This window comes from Macrosteles quadrilineatus, unplaced genomic scaffold (genome assembly GCF_028750875.1).
Source record: "Macrosteles quadrilineatus isolate MER2022 unplaced genomic scaffold, UCM_ALF_1.0 Scaffold_1__1_contigs__length_201487025, whole genome shotgun sequence".
Taxonomy (NCBI): domain Eukaryota; kingdom Metazoa; phylum Arthropoda; class Insecta; order Hemiptera; family Cicadellidae; genus Macrosteles; species Macrosteles quadrilineatus.
This window is the reverse complement of record NW_026542594.1, coordinates 99,337,699-99,358,560: the sequence shown is the minus strand read 5'-3', so window position 1 is coordinate 99,358,560 and position 20,862 is coordinate 99,337,699. Positions and strand designations below refer to the sequence as shown.

Sequence of the window (20,862 nt, the reverse complement as noted above, 5' to 3'; positions counted from 1 at the left end):
GTTGACTTACTATACACCCTCTTTTCTTGTTTTCTACAATGTCTTGCTATGTGTCCAATTTCATTGCAGTTATAACAGATCAATTTCCTGCTGCCATCGGCTTTTCTTTGGTATCCTCTTATTTATTTATTTATTTATTTAGATAACAATACTACATTACAGGCATAGAGCCCAATTACAATGCAGCATTAATCTTTAAGTCCATTTTAGAAAGTCCATGCAGTCTTCTTGGTAGGTACACACAACATCACAATTTACAAGTGTTCAACTTCCAATGCATTAGGTACAGTTCTTAACAATGCCTTTATTTAGTACTTCCATGCAGTCCAATTCTTCTTGCTTTCCAAAGGTGAAATATTTATCTTAGTAATATCCATTTTCTTTACAAACAAATTTAATACATCATAAGATAAAGTGTGTCTGGGCCCATAACCATTGTCTTTATAAACTACTTCTCTTTAAATAAAACTCTGTTTAAAAAAAATAATAATTCCTTGTATTTTAACTGACAAAATCACAAACTGAATACATTACAACAAGTAAACAAACATTGTAAAAACAATAAACCATATGTTATAATTTACTTAAAAACCTTTTGTTCATTTGCAGACTAAATAAAAAATTATTTCAATATAAAATACAATAAATTGTAGTTTATTTAGCCTAGTTTTTGTCTCCGCAGAAAAATGTTTGTACCATTGTTTTAATTTAGACTAAAAATATGGTTTCTGGTGATAATATAAATTACCATATGCTTAGTTTCAATATATATATCAATACCGGTACTTATACCTATATTTTGTTAGTATTTACACCAATGAGATTTTTTTTAAGCTTTTTACGGAAAACCTAAAGCCCATTAAAAATACATGATCAAACTTAGACCTTGATCTTTCGTCTATGGTTGAAACTATCATCCCATCCCCATGTGCCAAATGGATGAGTTGAAGCACAGGCCGCGACGTTCGAACTGGCAACGCCGCACTCACCCGCCGCCTGGGTCCGGCACTCATGCTAGGCTATAAACATCAATGAGAGTATTGCTATTATTCATTCTGATAGCCCCTGGACTACGAATAATGACTTATAGGCCTATAGGCTTACCTCCGTCAGTAGTCCAAAATTTTGTCTTTTTCAACTAATGTTGTTCAAAGCTTACATGTTTCGTTGCACTGCAACATCGTCGGAGCTTTTTGTCAAAAACATCAAATAATTACACATAGAACAAAACACGGAACACGAAACATTTAAACACGTAATAACACGATAGCGCTATCATGTCACGGCATACAATTCATTAAGTACAATTGACTTAACCCGTGTCCAGTCTACCTACAACCGCTGCCGTGCCGTGTCATGATAGCGCTATCGTGTTATTCCGTGTTTAAATGTTTCGTGTTCCGTGTTTTGTTCTATGTGTAATTATTTGATGTTTTTGACAAAAAGCTCCGACGATGTTGCAGTGCAACGAAACATGTAAGCTTTGAACAACATTAGTTGAAAAAGACACAATTTTGGACTACTGACGGAGGTAAGCCTATAGGCCTATAAGAGAGTATTGCTGCTCTGTGTCAATGGATGAAAGTATTTAAATTACATATTTTAGTGGATTTTAGGGTATGGTAAAATAGACTAATTAGAATCTATGTTTTTTTTATTTTGTGAAAAATTGCAACATACCACAATATGTCTAAAACTAAAAATACAAACATAATGTTTTTGGTTGCATTTATCGTATTGTAAGTACGATAAATGTAGAAATAGATGGATTTTACATATTTCTTTTGTTAATTTGATAATCTATACTATTATATAACAATCTCATGGTGGCTGTATAATGTATATATATGTGTGTTATTTAACATAGTAAAAACTACTAGACAGACTGGGCTTAAAGTTTACAAAATATAGCTACTAAAGAATGGTAGGCTAATACAGTAAAACTAACTTATTGCCATTTCAATATTTGTAGAGACTTTGGGATTTGTAGAGACTAACATCTAACAATTTGTTCTTATAAAATTAATTTTCAATTTTCAAAAGGAATATTATGTTTTAGTCTACCCGAGGAAACCATTATTTAGCGACAACAAAATTTAAAGTTTTCATTTTGAAGGCATACTGACTAAATAATTTATTTTCTTTGAATAATTACTAAGCAAAACGTTTTTCGTTTTGTAAACAATTTCAGAAACTAGGCCTCCATAATATGGTTTTCCACAATAATAATAGAATTGTTTTATCACATCAACATTCAGACTGGAGTCGTAGACTATGATGCTTTTATTGTTAGATGGTGTAGTACATATTTTTTACTAGTAGGCCTACTTAACAGAAACACCAGTTTATTTCTTCGAAGTGCTAGTTATTTAAGTTATTTTAATCACTTAACAACAGCTTTTATCAATAAGATAGGCAAATAAATAAGGAAATAGTACGGCATTCTCATACCTAAAACTCGCTTCTCGCGTCTATATTTACACGAATCATTGTCTTATTCTTACATTTTTTTTACAAATCTAAGTTCATATTCGTGAAAATGTTTCACACAAAAACGAGAATTGTTTTAAGATGTCTAATTTGACCGATGAATAGCAAGAATTTATTGTTGACTAGCAGAGTACCCGTCCTTCGTACGGGGTTGGCATAGAAGTATAAAACGCTTATTGCAGTTACGGGAGAGGACACGGTTTAAGGAAATTTGGTCTTAAATTTATACGGTATCCTATAGTGTAGCACACAACTGCACCTAAACCATAAAAAAGTAAAGTTCTCATTGTGTACCACAACCTTTTGTTGCTAGTTGGTTCAAATTAGCCTGTTGTAATAAATGCAAAAAACATAATATTGCTGCACCCTGTTGGTAAGCCTTACTTTTAATGCTATTTAATATCATAGAACCAACTTGTACAGTTGAAACGGCTGACAAAATTCTTTTATTCCCTTAATATGAATACTCATAAGGCTAACATAACACTCAGTCTATAGACTTGCTGCAGCAGGGGGATTATATTGCTGTTTACACAGAAATAAATCAAAAAAATAAACCTCATAAAACTCAGGATAATGGCCTGGCAATGATTATAGAATCTTAATTATTTCTTTAATGATTTATTTTACAACGAATTATTCCCTGTAAAATATTATTACAGCATTTCACAAATATTAGTACAAACTCAGTATAATAGATCATAAACATAAACAAATGAAGTAACTGAAAGAATCATACACTAATGAAATTACATTAACATATGGTTTGACAGCTCCATTTAGGTGATGTTAAATAATGTTTACATTCGGGCTAGTGACATCATTATTTTAAATTTATAATCCTTACCCTCTCTGTTCTAATATTCGTGCAGTATTTAATATGTTTGAACCAGCTGTGTGGAATTGAGAAATCAAAATTCATTTGACAGTTGTTAGTTCTGCTTGTTTACATTTTTAAACTTTGTAGGTTTGTTCTTTGTTACCATGGATACCATCAATCAATATTTACTTTTAAATCTCTCACCTCAAATTTTTGTATGCCCACGGGGCAGAGCCCTAGGACAATAACGAAGCGGGAATAGTTCTATATGTATCCTCGGAACTGTAGCTTCATGTGTGTGCAGTTTGAGCCCAGTAGGTTCAGTAGTTTTTGAGATTAGCTCATACAAACACACACACAGACACCACCTCTTCTTTATAATAGTATAGATAGATAGATAGATTACGCGGTGGATCACTTAGAATCTTAGAACACTGTATGTATTATTCATTTTTAATTGAGCTTTCGTAATTATTCTTGCATCCAGGCACATCACATCTGTCTGACATGCTGTAGTAACAAGTTCAATACCATTACTAATGATTAAGGGTAGTAGAAACGCGATTATGCACGTAGAGTACGCGACTCCTCCATTCACTGTGTAATGGTAAGACGACCGCGCACCAAGACATGGATGCAACGTTACCACTTTTCGCTCGCCGCGGCCTTGTATTAGAGGTGGCTGTGGTTGAAGTGAACCATCCTTAGATCGCGCTGATGTAAATTACAGACTTCTGTCAAATATGCAGCCTTTTTAACCATGCTTAAAGGACAGGACGGCTTTATTGTGAGTTATTGCTTATGTCACGTAAACTATATCAATAATAAAATACACCCGCTGCAGCAAACCTGCATACTAAGCGAATTTCCATGTAGGCCTTCTTGGCTGGATTTACACTTGAAGTATCCTCTTAAAATTGTCACATTTTATTTCCTACTAGTGTAGCCTACAGGTTGCTCGAATTTGAGCAATTACAAATTATTACATTACAGAAGTTGTTTCAAAACGAATAAGTTAACTTTCTTAATTTCAGATGAGTTTAAAAGATTCAACTCAAAGATTACCATGTAACTAATGGAAATACTCTCAACGTACATAGCCTAAAACTTTGATATAATCAAATTTTCTTGTAAATATTTAATCAATTTAAAAAGGTGATCCTTCTTTTTAGTGTTTTATACTTTTTAAATGTTTCCTGAGGACTTACCCATAGCCGCATAAGGTTGTCCACATTTATCTTCGTTATTGATAGTGTAGCATAGTACCGGTACCACCATTGTCCCCAGTAAGTTTACAAATTTCAGTATTTTTTTACAAATAGCGATAGAATTTGTTCACATTACTTAAGACATTAATGTCTTCCTGCTGACCGGTCACAATAAAAAAAAATTGCTTCAATTGTCATTCTTTTGGTTAGTTGCTGTAATAACGTAAATTATATTTACCTGAAAAAAGGCACAGTTTAAAGGCCTGATGTTGTTCAGGTGGTTTTTTATTTCCCTTTACTGTGAATAATAATTGAATCCTTCAGTAAAAGTTTTAGTAAATGTTTCATGCATGTAGTCATATTCTTCTTAAAAACACTTGACTTTTATGGAAACATGGATTAAATGTCCTTGACGTGACGTAGGTACCAGTTTTATCCAGCATTAAAGGGGTTTCTTCTACAATTAGGCCTATCACAAACATAAGTACATGTTTCCTACAAAAAATTGTAGCAATTGGACTAACATCCTTGTTCATTGTTTGTAGGAATCTTCCTTCATCTTGTGTGTTCTTTATTATATAGGCTAATAAGGATAACAATTCCTAAAAAAACACCATCTCTATTTCTTCTACTTGGTGGCTTTCCATGACTTTTCTATGTTTCTATAGTTTGCAAATCAGTTCTTTCAAGGATTGCTCAAGAAATACAGTACTTTGTCAACTGTCCAGGCTTTTAGCGAATTTCCCATGTAGGGAATTAGCGAATTTCTCATATAGGGAATAAGCTATTACCGTAGTACTCATGGTAAGACCTGGACCCGGGACAAATTTACTTTTTCGTTTTGAGGTCCCTAGAGACCAAAAACACCATCCGTTCAAATTCATATATATATATATATATATATTTATATATGTGTCCGTTAGCGCGATAACTCGAGCAAAAATCATCCGATTTTGATGAAATTTGGTACAAACGTGTAAACCTATGTTTATTCGAACGAGTTTGCAAACCAGCACGATCGGACTATGGGAACAGGGGTTTATGGGGGGTTTTATGGGGTAAAAATTGGTTTTTCCCATTTTTGACCCAAAAAACTTAAAATTTAGCAATTTCTTTCTAAACCATTTTGTAGAGCTTAAAAAAACAAATAATTTAGTATATTGAAGCGTTATTATGCGCCTAATGGTTATGGAGAAAATTCAAAAAATTTGTAAATTAAAATTTCCATGTTATTCTTATGGAGAATAAGTAAACTGTTGTAGTTTGCTTGTTTATGAACATACTAGCTGTGTGCCCGTTCTACGCACGGGGATCTTATAGTAGTCAGTTGAATGTGACAAAAATCACAAAATGTGTTGGGTTTTTGGACATTTGTAACTTTATTTCTTAAGTAGGTAGACCATGTATTCCATGGAAAAGTGCCGGTATCAAGGATCGTCATCGAAAAGGTTGTTATGAATAAATAGGTAGGCGTAAGTACCCAAAGAGATGGGCTATGGGCCTATTGGCTGGCTGTATGGTCCAGCGATTGCATCACACGGTGAGTAGAAACAGAAAGTGACACATTGGAAAAGCGAGTTTAGCATCATCCGTATAACTCTATTACTTACAATCACCCACTGAAGTTGTGATTTTTTTACTTTACACTTTACACAATCGCCATTGAAGAGCCGTCAGTGAGTGGAAACCTTGTTTGTAAGCTATTGGCGAAGATCGTTATAAGTGTCCCAGTCCTATACAACACTGATTCAAGGTCTTCTTTCTGGTTATCAAAACTCAAGAACAATTTCATACACAAATAATCTCTGGTTCCTGACCTGGATGATGCCTAGTTATTTAATTTCATTTACGGTTACACTATAATATTGCACTTGCGATTAATTAAATCCGTTATGTAAGAAAAACGTTTTTAATCTCACTTTGTTTGGGATTTGCTTTCAAAACGTGATCGGAAATGATTGCGGTATTTGTAAACAACATTTGTAAACATATCAGTGACAGCTAGAAAAAATAATCTTGATCCGAACAGTTGTTCGTTATTTCATAAATGATTATGTGATAAAAATTGACCGAAAACTTGGCAAAAATCTCACAAAACTGCATTTTTGAACGTCCGTAATTTTATTTACAAAGTAGTGAGGCCATGTTTTAATGGCTAAAGACACTCTCGCCAATCCAGTGAATACATTAAAATGACTTGGATCATGATAGGTACTCTCGTTTTCATGGAGAAGATTGCGTAAAATGCCATCTTGAGTGTTACAGAAAGACAGAAAGACAGACAGACAGACAGAAATAGAGATAAGACTTGTTTCTGCTTCTTTAATGTATAAAACGTAAAAATAACCTAAAAATATATAATTCTGAGCAATGTACAGACAAAACTCTAATTTTATTTATATAGATTTTGATTAAATTTAGAAAATGCATTCATTTCATACTAAACTATTACATTTTACAAAAAAACACCTTTGTACCCTCCCTGTTGCAGCAAACCTAAGTAGGCCTACTCTTGAAACTAATGTATTTAAATAGGGAATAAATGTGATATTTTTAAGGAGACATTTGAGTTCAAATCCAATCAGGCAAATAGAAATTCGCTTAGTCTGCAGGTTTGCTGCGGCGGGGGTATCTAAATTTTTTCCATTAATTTAAACCAACTCAGTAAAATTTAATGTTTGTAGCACTTGTTTCCTTGAATTGCTATTTTAACAGCAATTAAATTATCTAGCTGATCATAATGTAAAGAAATATTTTTTTGATAAGGATAACATGGGAACTTAAAAAGCCACTGGGACAGAGCCTAAAAAATGTAAGGTCAATTTCCAAATTTATGCAAAACGCCACTCTATTTCCAATGAGCGACTTGAATGGTCCAAAATCGGTTAAGAAATGGGGGAGGAGTTCAACAGACAAATTTTCATTTTTGGCGTATTTATCATAGATGTAAATATCATCAATTATTGTAATGAGTAGGCTACTTAGGTTTGATTGTAAAGAGAAGGTATTTTTTCAAACATTTATAGCTTAGTATGAAATAAACAAATTTGCCTAATTCAATCAATAAAATGTATCCATTTTAAATAAGCAAACTACAACAGGTAATTTACTCACCATAAGAATTAAATTGGAGTTTTTTATTTACACTTTTTTTTTAATTGTCTCTGTTTTTTACTGTTGGACATACAACAACGCTTCAATATAGGCCTATGTACACATACTAAATGATTTGTTTTTTAAGCTTTGCAAAAATTTGGGGTTGGCATATAAGTTTAAATTGCTTATTGCAGTTAACTCAAGCTTTGCGTTTGCAATGGTGGAGGTCAAAGTTTGATAAAATTTGCTTCTTTAAATTGACGGTATACTATGGTATTACACATCTACCATAGCCATAATGTTCTACCTCTTCACCTAAACAATAAAGAAAAATAAAGTATTACAAATTTAAAAAGTCACAAATTATTCATGACATTAAAAACATAAACACAACTGTAAACCATCCTACTTTACCAGTTCTCATTCCGTGTTTGTTGCTGCTTAGTTCAAATTAGTTTTTTTTTTTTTTTTTTTTTTAAAGAGGTTGGCGGCCTCTTTTAACCTTGCATTTGCCCGTCCACATAATGCCCGCTGTTTACATAAATGCAAAAAAAATATAGTGCTGCACCGTTAATAAATCTTATAACTTTTTAATGCTTTTGTATAAGAACCAACTTTTTTTGTTGAAACAGCTGACTATAGTTCGGCCGCTTAGAAAGCCAGCTCCTCCAGCATTGGCAGGTCGTTTTCTAAGCGGCCGAACTATAAATTCTTTAATTCCCTTTAAATATGAATACTCATAAGGTTAACATGGGGAACTACAGAGCCACTGGGGCGGAGCCCAAAGGCATTTTTGAGGTAAGAATATGCCTATATGTTAATCGGGAATGTGAGCTATCATCATGCCAAATTTCAGCCCAATCCATCCCCAGTGGCTTATGCGTGATTGACCTTCAAACACACAAACAAACAAACAAACAAACAAACACACAAACTTTCACATTTATAATATTAGTAAGATAAGATATATATATACAGGAGGCTAAGAGGAAATATACCTTAATTTTATACTGTTTCCAGGGTGGAGAAATACCGTCCAAACACTCTTGATGACTTGATATCACACGAAGATATTATTCGAACAAGTAAGTTTTTCCTTTTCAAGAACTTCTTTGTTGTCTGATAGCTTTGGTATCATCCCATTTTTGGAAAAACCAAAAATCAATCCTATATTCTCACAACATTTTAATTATTTGTCTTTTTTGTAATAAAATACTTACTACCGTACCTTGTATTTAAATATATTTTTTTGTTTGCCCTAATAACAATAGGCGTAGTATTAGTCCAGTAGACAATACATAAATTAACCATCACAATAAAACTAATGTAGACCTATTTTTTTTGTAAGGGGATGGTCCAAACCTTTATCTTGTTACTATCTAACATCATCCTTTTGTTAGCATGACTTATTGATAGCCCAATAACAAAAGGCATATATAGGTATGGTAACAACTCGCTTGTAATCAAACCAGTGACTTTTGAAGGCCAGTACTCTAACCACTTGGCTATATCCAGAAAATTATTAAAAATATTCCAAAACTACAAATTCCTATATAATACCAACTAAACATAAGAAGTCATCTATCACTCGCCCTCAACTGATGTAAATATTTTTTTAGACAAATTTAGTATTATAGTTAATTTTTAATTTGATGAAAAATATTTAAGTTTAGTAATATTTTATCTGTAGGTAACATAAATTTTGACAAGCTAGGAGGTTCAACAAAGAAAAATAATTTTAAAAAGATGTTATAATGTGTGGTTAATTGTTTGACTAATTTGCCAAAGGATAAAATAAAGATTAAGGTAATAATTACTAGGTAATCTTTCTGATTATGACCACAGGTCCTATAAATAACCACTAATTGCCAAACAAACAAAAAATATCACAAAGGTTAAAGAAAATCTACTGGAGAAAATAAAGCTTTATTTTTAACCCTCACTGCGCTGTAGACGAATATACTTGCCGAAACTCCCTTTGCTGAAAATGCTATGGACGACTGTGTTCTCCTTTTAATACAGAGTGTATTGGCTGGTCTTCGTAGTTCCCAGTTTTGCCTATGGAGTGCAGCAGCTATTAGGAAACGTCTCTCTTGATAGAAAATCGCAATAAAAACGTTCCCCGCCCTCCGATTGTTCACAATGGTGGCACGCTACACTTGTTGGTCCCTGCTATAAGAGACGCCAGGGCTGTGGACGTACTAACTCGCAAGTGTTTAGTTCACTCGCAGACTCCTATTGGAACATTGACAAATTTGCCTCTGAACTGTTTAAATGTACATTGTTTCAATATCATATGTTTTACTTTTTATATTAGCTGTGTTCATGTTGATGTTTGTGTGATCAAAATAAAAGTGTGAATTCCTTTCTTTAATATATTTTATATCTCATTAATTTAAAAGTTTATTCTTATAAGTAATCAAGAGAAAGAATGCCTTGGACAAGTACGTATCAATAGGTTATGAGCTATTATGGGCTATTATGGGCTATTCTACAAACAAGGTATTTTTAAAAAATTACTTTTAAAGAAGCTATATAATATTTTTCTTCATTGATTTGTCATTTTAACTGTTGACTTTTTTCTTGGAGCAAGTATAAAATTGGTTAGGCATTATGGTAAATTCTAATGAAAAGATTTGTATAGAGAAACTTTTGGGTGCAAGTAATTAAACTAAATGGAAGATGCTTATCCAGTTGTTGTTAAGACAACAAGGCTTGTTAAATTTCATAATGGGATCTGAAGTAAGACCTATTAATAACATTTCTGGATCTGAGCAAAATGCTATTGCAGATTGGGACAGAAAAGATGCTTCTGCTATGTTATACCTGATGTCATCTCTAGGCGATGAACCATCTACAATGGTTTTGACTTGCTCGACTTCTAAAGAAGTTTGGGATTGTTTAATATCTGTGTATGAACAGTCTAGTGAACAAAGGCTAGATCGTTTGCTAGAAGAGGTCTTTAGGTGGGATCAGGATCCTAATGAGGACATAGCTACCCATGTTGCAAAGCTTCAAAAACATTTTGCCGAATTAAATGATGCACTTGAGAAACAAAAGGAATCAAAGCTTAGTGATAGATTTTTGATTGCAAGAATTTTATCTACTTTGGGGCCAAGCTTTTGTGAATTCAGAAATGTATGGGAAGCTATAGAACAATTAAAACACTAGTTGAAAAAGCTTAACACTATAGAGCAGCGTGATAACGTGGAGATACTTAAAACTGCTTTATTTGTTTCAAACCCCACAGGTACAAGGGTTAAAACAGAAAAAAAAGGGCAGAGTAATCAGAATCAAAAGCAGTTTACTAAGATATTTTATTTTAAGTGTAAACAAAAAGGGCAAAAGGTTCCTGACTGTCCACTTAAAAAGAAGTCTACTGTATCTACATCTGATAACAAGAAGGATGTGTCTGCAAAACATAGTTTTATGAGCGGGAATGAGTTAACTTTTGCAAATCGGGACGTTTGGATTGCGGATTGTGGTGCTACTCATCATGTAACGTGGTGTAAAGATTATTTTACAGAGTATTCACAATTTTCAGAACCACAACTTATGTCTGGCTTCAGTGATAATGCTTCTGATAAAAAGTGTTATGCCGAGGGATCTGGGATCATTGTTGTTGAAACTAAAGTTGTTAAGGAGCTAATTCAAACGACTGTAGAAAATGTTTTGTATGTACCTAATTCTAGAGCTCATCTGTTGTCAGTCAGCAAGGCAGCGAAGAAGAACCATGTTTTTTCTGCTGACAATCTTGGATGTAAATTTACCCTCAATGGTATTGTTACATTGACTGGACGTTTGCATGGTGATTTATATTATCTTAACATGCGTGCTATTTGTCCTGTACAACCCACTGTACAACTTACATGTAAAAAAGATTCTTTACAGCTATGGCACGAACGGCTAGGTCATCAGAATCAACGCCATGTTAAACAAGTTTTGAAGATGAATGGAATTAATGTGAATGGAGACATGGGTCTGTGTAATGGATGTGTTCTTGGTAAATCTCATCATGGTCCATTTCATTCTCGCCAAACTTGTCCTGAGGTGGTTGGTGAACTGATCAGTACAGATGTCTGCGGACCTATGGAGGTCACTTCTCTTGGAGGTAACCGCTATTTTGTATTTTTTAAAGACTACTACAGTAAGTATCGCCAAGTATTTTTCATAAAGAATAAAAGTGAAGTAGATGATTGTATGCACATTTTTCTCGCAGGAGCAAAACAAGGTGGAAAGGTCATAAAAGAAATGTTGTTTGGTAACGGGTCTGAATTCCTATCAAAGGAAACTAGGAGAATTATTCAAGAGTATGGTATTAAGATACGTACAACTTCTCCCTACTGCCCTGAACACAATGGTTCTGTTGAGAGCGACAATCGAACGATTGTAGAGTCTGCTCGTTCTATGCTTCAGAGGAAAGTCTTGCCGAAGTTTCTTTGGGCTAAGGCTTGTAATACTGCAGTTTACCTCCTTAATCTTACCGGACCAAGTCCTTTGGAAGGCAAATCACCACTGCAATTGTGGTCAGGTAAGAGTGTTCCATGTCTGCAACACCTCAGAGTATTTAGAACTAACTGCTTTGTACATCAACCGAAGCAAAAGCGGAAAAAGTGGGATGCTAAAAGCGTTGACGGAATCTTTGTTGGGTATCATGGTTTGAGAGATGGATACAGAGTGTATGTACCTAGCAAACGGCAAACTGTTATAAGCCATGATGTTATATTCCAACCTGAGATATCCCAAGGAAGTACTCTTCCTGATAATGAGCCATCTTCGAGCGATGAAGTTCATTTTGACATCACTCCAAAAACAGTGGAAGTGGAAACTGACAAAGCCGCACCTCCTATTGTTTTGGAGGGAGGTGAGCAAGACAAGTGTGATGTATTGTCTCAAAATGAAACCACGGAAGGGGAAACTGACGAAGTGGCAACTCCTACTGTTTTGGAGGGAGGTGAGCAAGACGAGTGTGTTGTATTGCCTAAAAATGAAACCACAAAAGACGTGTTGCGACAAGGAAAACAAGTGAAAAATGTACCAAGTTGGATGAGCAGTGGAAATTTTGATCTGGTGCTGGTTCAATCAGAAACACAGATGTTTCCAAGGTTTTACAAGGAAGCAATGGTGTTGGATGATGCATCTGACTGAAAGGCTGCTATGGACGATGAAATACAATCTATTCATGAAAATAAAACTTGGATTTTGGTGGATAAACCAGAAGGAGCTCGTGTCCTGGGATGTCGTTGGGTACTTCGAACCAAACCTAATTCTGATGGTTCTCATGAAAAATACAAAGCTTGACTAGTAGCCAAGGGATATGCACAACGTGAAGGAATTGACTATAATGAAATGTTTAGTCCTGTGGCACGTTATGACACCATTAGATCTGTGCTAAGTACGGCTTCCGTTGAAATTCTGGAATTGCGTCATTTTGACGTGAAGACGTGAGAGTTTTTATATGGTGATCTTTCAGAGGAAGTTTACATAGAGCAACCTGAAGGTTATTCTGATGGAACTGGACGTGTGTGTAAACTACTAAAGTCATTATATGGTCTGAAACAATCTCCTCGTTGTTGGAGCTTGAAACTTACAAAGTTTCTTGAATCTCAAGGTCTTAAGAGAAGTAACTCGGATCCCTGTCTCTTTTATAAAAACAATCACGGGAAGAAGCTACTTGTACTTATTTATGTAGATGATGGATTAGTAGCTGGGACCGACAATAGTATCATTGATGACTTCATGAAAGTTTATCAAAAGTTTTAAAAATCAAATCTGGTGAACTTGACAGTTCCTTACAAAACCTCCCAATCGAGTAAGGTTTACACAGCTTAAAGTAAACAAGGGAGTATTGGAACATTGACAATTTTGCCTCTGAACTGTTTAAATGTACATTGTTTCAATATCATATGTTTTACTTTTTATATTAAGCTGTGTTCATGTTTATGTTTGTGTGATCAAAATAAAAGTGTGAATTCCTTTCTTTAATATATTTTGTTTCTCATTAATTTAAAAGTTTATTCTTATAAGTAATCAAGAGAAAGAATGCCTTGGACAAGTACGTATCAATAACTCCCCGGAAAACTTTGTTCTCTGCTGTGTTCATTATTATATTGGTTTTATTGTTGTTATCTATACTATTATAAAGAAGAGGCGGTGTCTGTGTGTGTGTGTGTTTGTATGAGGTAATCTCAAAAACTACTGAACCGACTGGGCTCAAATTGCACACAAATGAAGCTACAGCTCCGAGGATACATATAGAAATATTCCCGCTTCGATTTGTCCTAGGGCTCTGCCCCGTGGGCTTTCAAAAATTTGAGGTGAGAGATTTAAAAGTAAATATTGATTGATGGTATCCATGGTAACAAAGAACAAACCTACAAAGTTTAAAAATGTAAACAAGCAGAACTAACTGTCAAATGAATTTTGATTTCACAATTCCACACAGCTGGTTCAAACATATTAAATACTACACGAATATTAGAACAGAGAGGATAAGGATTATAAATTTAAAATAATGATGTCACTAAGCCCGAATGTAAACATTATTTAACATTACTTAAATGGAGCTGTCAAACCATATGTTAATGTAATTTCATTAGTGTATGATTCTTTCAGTTACTTCATTTGTTTATGTTTATGATCTATTATACTGAGTCTGTTCTAATATTTGTGAAATGCTGTAATAATATTTTACAGGGAATTAATCTTTGTAAATAAATTGTTCATGGATATAGGAAATAATTAAGATTCTATAATCAGAAAGTTTTGGATGTACGGATGTATAGATGTATGGATGTATGGATGGATGTTTGTGACAAGTAAACGCGAAAAATACTAAACCGACAAGGTTGAAATTTAGTATGATGATAGCTGACATTCCCGATTAACATATAGACATATTATTCTTACCTCAAAAATCCTTTCAGGCTCCGCCCCAGTGGCTCTGGCTCTGGAGTTTCTCATGTAAACCTTATGAGTATTCATATTTAAAGAAATTAAAGAATTTTGTCAGCCGTTTCAACTTTACAAGTTGGTTCTATGATATTAAATAGCATTAAAAATGTATAAGGCTTACCAACAGGGTGCAGCACTATTATGTTTTTTGCATTTATGACCAGAGCTAATTTTAACCAACTAGCAACAAAAAGTTGTGGTACACAATGAGAACTTAACTTTTTTCATGGTTTAGGTGCAGTGGTAGAATATTAGGGCTATGGTAGATACTATAGGACACTACATGATACTATATAATACCGTTTAAATTAAAAGACCAAATTTTAATAAACCGTGTCCTCTCCCATAACTAAAAGCATTTATACTTATATGCCAACCCCGTACGAAGGACGGGTACTCTGGTAGTATTATTATAATTATAAAAACAAATCCTAGTTCTTCTAGTTTTAGTTTTATGGCATTAATAGCCCTGTTCTTACTTGGTTTTATTTTATGGCATTAATAGCCCTGATTGTTATTTCTTAGTTTTATGGCATGAGCAGCCCTGGGCCCATAACCTGAAGAGTTTTTTTTAACTTTTTTATAGTTAAATAAATAAATACTCACTTTATTTTACAATATGAAACAAAATTACACAACATTCCTAAATACACATCTATTATATTATTAAAGTGATACAATCAAATTTTATGTAAACGGTTAAGGCCATTTACCAAATAAAAATATAGGCATATGGCACATCAAAAGGAAGCTTAGAGTGTGTAGATTTGCCGAAAAATATTGATATGGACGAACTCCCTAAGGGCTCTGCCCCACGGGCTGATTTCCATAAGGCTACGCCTTGCATGTTTTGGAAGTTATTATTCGATTAATTTAGTGAACAACAGCTGGCCAGAGCAAATGACAATATAGTTTGTTCGTTTACATTTTTTTTACTTATTTTATTATTTACTTTTATGTTCAAAAGAAGTGTGGCGAATGGACAGTGAAGCTATTTCTAGCTGTTTGATACAAGTGAGTGATTAAAGGTGTTCAAAACACGATGAATATGAGATTAACAAACCATGTATGTTCTTCGTTCCAAGAGGTTGTCACTGATTTTTAACAGGTCGCAATTTCATTGAAAAGTATTAAAGTAAAGTATAACGTGACGTCGTGAAAGAGAGCTGCGTGTTCAGGTACAACCTTGGCCAACCTTAGGACGTAAGGTATGAAGGTTCCACTGCTTTTAACACCCTTTCAGATGACAATTTCTCGAACTTGGACCCTTTAAATGAAATACAGTATAAAATCAAAGATGATTAAATTAATTTAATGGTGGCTTCTGTTCACCCGTGAATTCGCGGGTAGAACCTCTTGTTTTACTAATAGTTTGTCCACCATTCAAATTGTTATTGTTGTTACAACAAGTTCACAACAGCTGTCCCTTTCCAGCACAGGCAGGCTTAACAAGCAATACCACTACACCATAGTGTTAGGTACACAAACAAACATTTTATTTTTTTCTTACATTTAACAAGTTAAAAGTCTTGGTTTGACAATACACAACACACTAGACTGGACTGACACGGTGGTTAACACCTGTAAAATCGTGTTGCCGCTGTCCAAAATACAGTTAGCGGGTTCCAGAGTTAGTCAATTCCTACCTCCCCATTAGACACCATTCTAGATCATGTTATGTAGGCTAATGATAAAGATTAAATAAATTTTGACTATTGACTATTACATCTGGTCAGTAATCTTCAATGTGTTAAGTGTCTAACTGAAGCTTTTCTACTTGACAGCATGTTTTTTTTTTTAAACGATGCTGAGCAACATACCTTTCCAAACAGACTTATTAGTTTTCGCTCAACCTGATATTCATTAAAGTTATTTGCAATGAGTTTTTTGTTAGGTCTGTAGACAAAATACTAATAGAAAACAAACATTTCAACGTCATTTCAATAACATATCATCTTATCCTATACATATACAAGCGTGTGTACGGGTGTCATATGATTCCTTTCTATCTGTACATTGTAACATCTGTTCAAATGTTTAGATGTTGTTTTTGTTTACTATGATGTTAGTTTGTTTCATATTGTTAGTTCTATATCATGGTAGATTATATGTTCAATAAAGCCTAACTAAAGGTAATTTCGTTTATAATGGTTTTATTCATTCAATCTACAACAATTTATTGAACATAGAAGATTTTATTAAAATATACATCAATCTTTTTTCATGGAACGGATACTCAGACCTGAAAGATTTAATGCCAATCCTAATGATGTCAATGCAAGTCAAGATTGGAAACACTGGTTTCACACTTTTGAAAACTTTATTGAAACTAGTAAAATCAGTGAAGAATTGAGGCTTAAAGTATTAACCAATTTCATTTCACCATCCGTTTATGAATATGTAAATGACTGTGAAACATACAAACAAGCAATTGGTGTGTTAAAAAGGTTGTACTTGAAACCTGTCAATGAAATTTATGCACGTCATAAACTAAGAATCAGAAGACAAGAGTCTGGTGAGTGCATTGATACATACGTAGAATCTCTGAAGCGACTTTCCAAAGATTGTAACTTTAAAGCTGTCAATGCTGTATCAAGTAGAGATGAATATATCAGAGACACATTCATTGATGGCTTGCTAGTACCTCACATTCGTCAACGGTTGTTGGAAAGCTCTACTTTGTCTTTAGATGAAGCAGTTTCTCAAGCCAGATCACTCGAACTTGCTAAATATCACTCTGAACAGTACAACTTAGACAAGTGCTTACCAACAATCAACGCTGCAGCCTCAAAACCTATCACTGAAAAGAATCCATACTTGTCCAGTCCTGATCCAACACCTTCTGCTGCCAAGCCAGAATTGTATCCATCTCAAGAAAATATAGCGTGTTCACTCAATCAGACATGTTACTTCTGCGGCTTTAAGAAACACAAATAGAGCTGTTTGTCCAGCTAAAGAAGCTATATGCAGAGGATGCGGCATTAAAGGTCATTACCAAAAGGTATGTAGAAAATCCAAAACACCAACTTCTACAGTAAAGGTATCAGTCCATCAGTCAAATTGTATTGCCTCAGTATCATCGTGTTTGAGTAAAGCTGTAGTCCCAGTACAATTAAATGGAGTCAATGCATACGCTCTTATAGATACTGGTAGTTCTGGTAGTTTTATCAATCAAAGCTCAGCACTTAGATTCAACATCCCTGTCATTCCATGTAATGGGGGAGAGGTATCAATGGCTTCCACAACTCTGCGTTCTTCAATAAAAGGGTACTGTAAAATCAATCTTAAATTACAAGATCATACTTACAAGAATGTGGTCTTCAGCGTACTTACAAACTTATGTTCTGACATTATTATAGGACATGACATTCTAAAAAGACACTCAAGTTTACAAGTACAATTTGGAGGAAAAGAGTCGCCTCTCAACATATGTAGTGTGGCTTTAGCTAATGTTGAGCCAGTAGAACTATTTCGTAATCTATCTCCAGATTGTAAGCCTATTGCAACAAAATCTCGAAGGCACTCAGCAATTGACGATCAGTTTATTGAAAGTGAAATTCAATTACTGTTAAAAGAGGGTATTATTGAAGAAAGCAAGTCTCCATGGAGAGCACAAGTCCTTGTTGTTTCATCAGATAACCACAAACGGAGAATGGTTGTCGATTATTCACAGACAATTAATCGTTTTACAGAACTTGATGCATTTCCACTCCCTAGGATTGATGACATAGTCAACAAAGTAGCTTCATACAAAGTTTATAGTTCTATTGATCTTAAGAGTGCCTATCATCAAATCCCAATAACAGAAAATGACAAACCTTACACGGCATTTGAAGCTTGTGGGAATTTGTACCAATTCACACGAGTGCCTTTTGGAGTTCGTAATGGTGTCCCTGCTTTTCAACGTACGTTAACCAACATAATCACTTATGAAAAACTTGAAGGTGTTCAGGTCTATCTGGATGATATAACAATCTGTGGCAATGATCAGGCTGAACATGACAGGAACTTGAGCAATTTTATGTGTCATAACCTAACCGTTACGTTAGAACACAAGAAAAGTGGACAGTAATTAAGAGAGAACCACTTACTATCGTTGGTGGACATAGAAGAAGGAGCCGTGACGAATCATCCCACTTCAGGGCTCAGTGCACAGTGCAGCCACCCCGCAAAACATAATAACTCTTCCGTTACTAATAATTATGACTGTTCATATATGAAACTATAATGACTTCTACTACACTCGTCTTCCCCATAAAAAAAAGTCAATATCATAAATTCAAAATTAACTCAACTTTCAAAATAAAATAAATTCACTTTCAATAAAATGCAACCAAAATTTCTTCTTCCCATTATTCATTAATAATTTTATAAGTCCAGCCTGTGAGGCTTTCGCACAGTCCGTGCAGACTTCCTCAGCGAGGGTGGTGGGCTGCACTGTGCTAGCGGCGACGCAGGAGTTGGCTGAGGCTGGGCTTGCCCTAGGCTCTCCCTGGGACTGGTAGTAGGCCTAGGTACAGGTGGCATCATCATGGGACTAGTTGGTCGATCCTCCGGCGGGGGTGAATTCTTGGGTACTTGGGGTGATACAACGGGATCCTTGGGTGATACAAAAATCTCCTCCTCTTCTGCATACCGAGCTCTCAAGTGATCCGCATGACAAAATCGGGGTTTTCCACCAATAACACTCACTAGATAGGTGACCGGACTTCTCTTTAGAATTATTTTGCCAGGAACCCAAGATATCTTTTCATTTTGGACAGTTTTGACATAGACTGCCTGACCTTCTGAGAAAAATCTGCTTCTTCCCCTAAGCCTATCAGCTGCATCTTTTTGTTCCCTGTGTTTTTTATCAATGGATGACTGGAGATTGGGTTTTAACATAACCAACTGAGTACGAGGCTTCCAAGACAGGAACATTTCTGCAGGGGTTAAGCCAGTAACTGTATTTGGAGTGTTGCGGTACGCAAACAAGAAATTATCTAATTTCATTTGAAGAGTGGTACGCTGAGAACGCTGATGTTCCTCAATCACTTGACGCAAAAGGTTTTTCTTGACCTCCTGAACACTTCTCTCCGCAGATCCATTTGAAGCCGCATGATACGGGGGAGTTAATGTGAACTTCACATTGTTGTTATGCAAAAAGGTTTTGAACTCTTGACTAGTAAAAGATCTTCCGTTGTCCGACACCAGTTCGACAGGCAATCCATACGATGAAAACAAGGTACGGAGTTTCTCAATAACCTTGGAAGAATTCATGGAACTCATGATAAATACCTCTAACCATTTAGAGTATGTGTCAATCAAAACTAAAAGTTGCTGTCTCGACTCTGGATCCTCCGCAAAGTCAATGTGTATCCTCTGCCATCGGGTTGATGTTGTAGGCCATTGCTGCAACGGTACTTTAGGTATCGAATTCCTAGTTAACTGACACGCAGAACAAGAGGCCACCACGTCTTCAATCGACTTCTCCATGCCTGGCCACCAGACATAACTTCTCGCCAGCATCTTCATGCGTGTAACTCCCGGGTGTTGATCATGCAACATTTGAAGCACAGATGAATACAGTTTCTTTGGAATCACTACACGAGAACCCCACAGCAAACAACCTTGTTCCACGGACAACTCGTCCTTCTTCCTTAGAAAAATAGCTAGTTCCGGCTCAACCGAGCTCGTCCAGCCGTACATCACAAAATCTCGGACCTTCGAAAGAATCGGATCCTTATCCGTCATTTTACCTATATGCAAGGCAGTAATAGGTGCAATGTCCTTGACAACACAGAAATTGTTCATCACTTCTGTACACATATCTACATGTGAAACAAAATTAGCATCCAGCTCTATAGGTTCCGCTTCTGCTAAGGGTAACCTAGACAACGCATCAGCGTGAGGGACATCCACTCCCTTCCGGTACCTAACCTCCAAATCATATGCTGATAGAATCAAGGCCCATCTCTGCAGCCTAGCTGCCGCCATACTAGGAACGCCCTTTTTAGAGCCAAAAATAGCCGTCAACGGCTGATGATCAGTCTGTAGAATACAGTGTCTTCCATATATATACTTATGAAACTTTTTGACTCCAAAGATCAAAGCCAGAGCCTCCCGATGTAACTGAGAATAATTCCGTTCACTGGAACTTGGCGTTTTCGATGCGAAGGCATATGGCCTTTCCTGACCATCGATAAGATGAGATAGAACAGCAGCCACCCCTCTGGGACTCGCATCACACGTCAGAACTATGGGCTTTTTAACATCATAGTGAACTAACAAACTTGAGTCCAACACCCATGATTT

The 20,862-nt window shown here is 35.3% G+C and overlaps 1 protein-coding gene across 1 annotated transcript in view; it reads left to right on the top strand.

Annotated features, from left to right (window-relative positions):
* Window positions 1–20,862, top strand: part of LOC128995486 (replication factor C subunit 5) — a 78,788-nt gene that overhangs the window by 5,726 nt on the left and 52,200 nt on the right. The window contains exon 2 of the mRNA XM_054420535.1: window positions 8,635–8,699. Within this exon, the coding sequence (XP_054276510.1) occupies window positions 8,635–8,699 (65 nt within the window). The remainder of the gene's footprint in view (window positions 1–8,634; window positions 8,700–20,862) is intronic.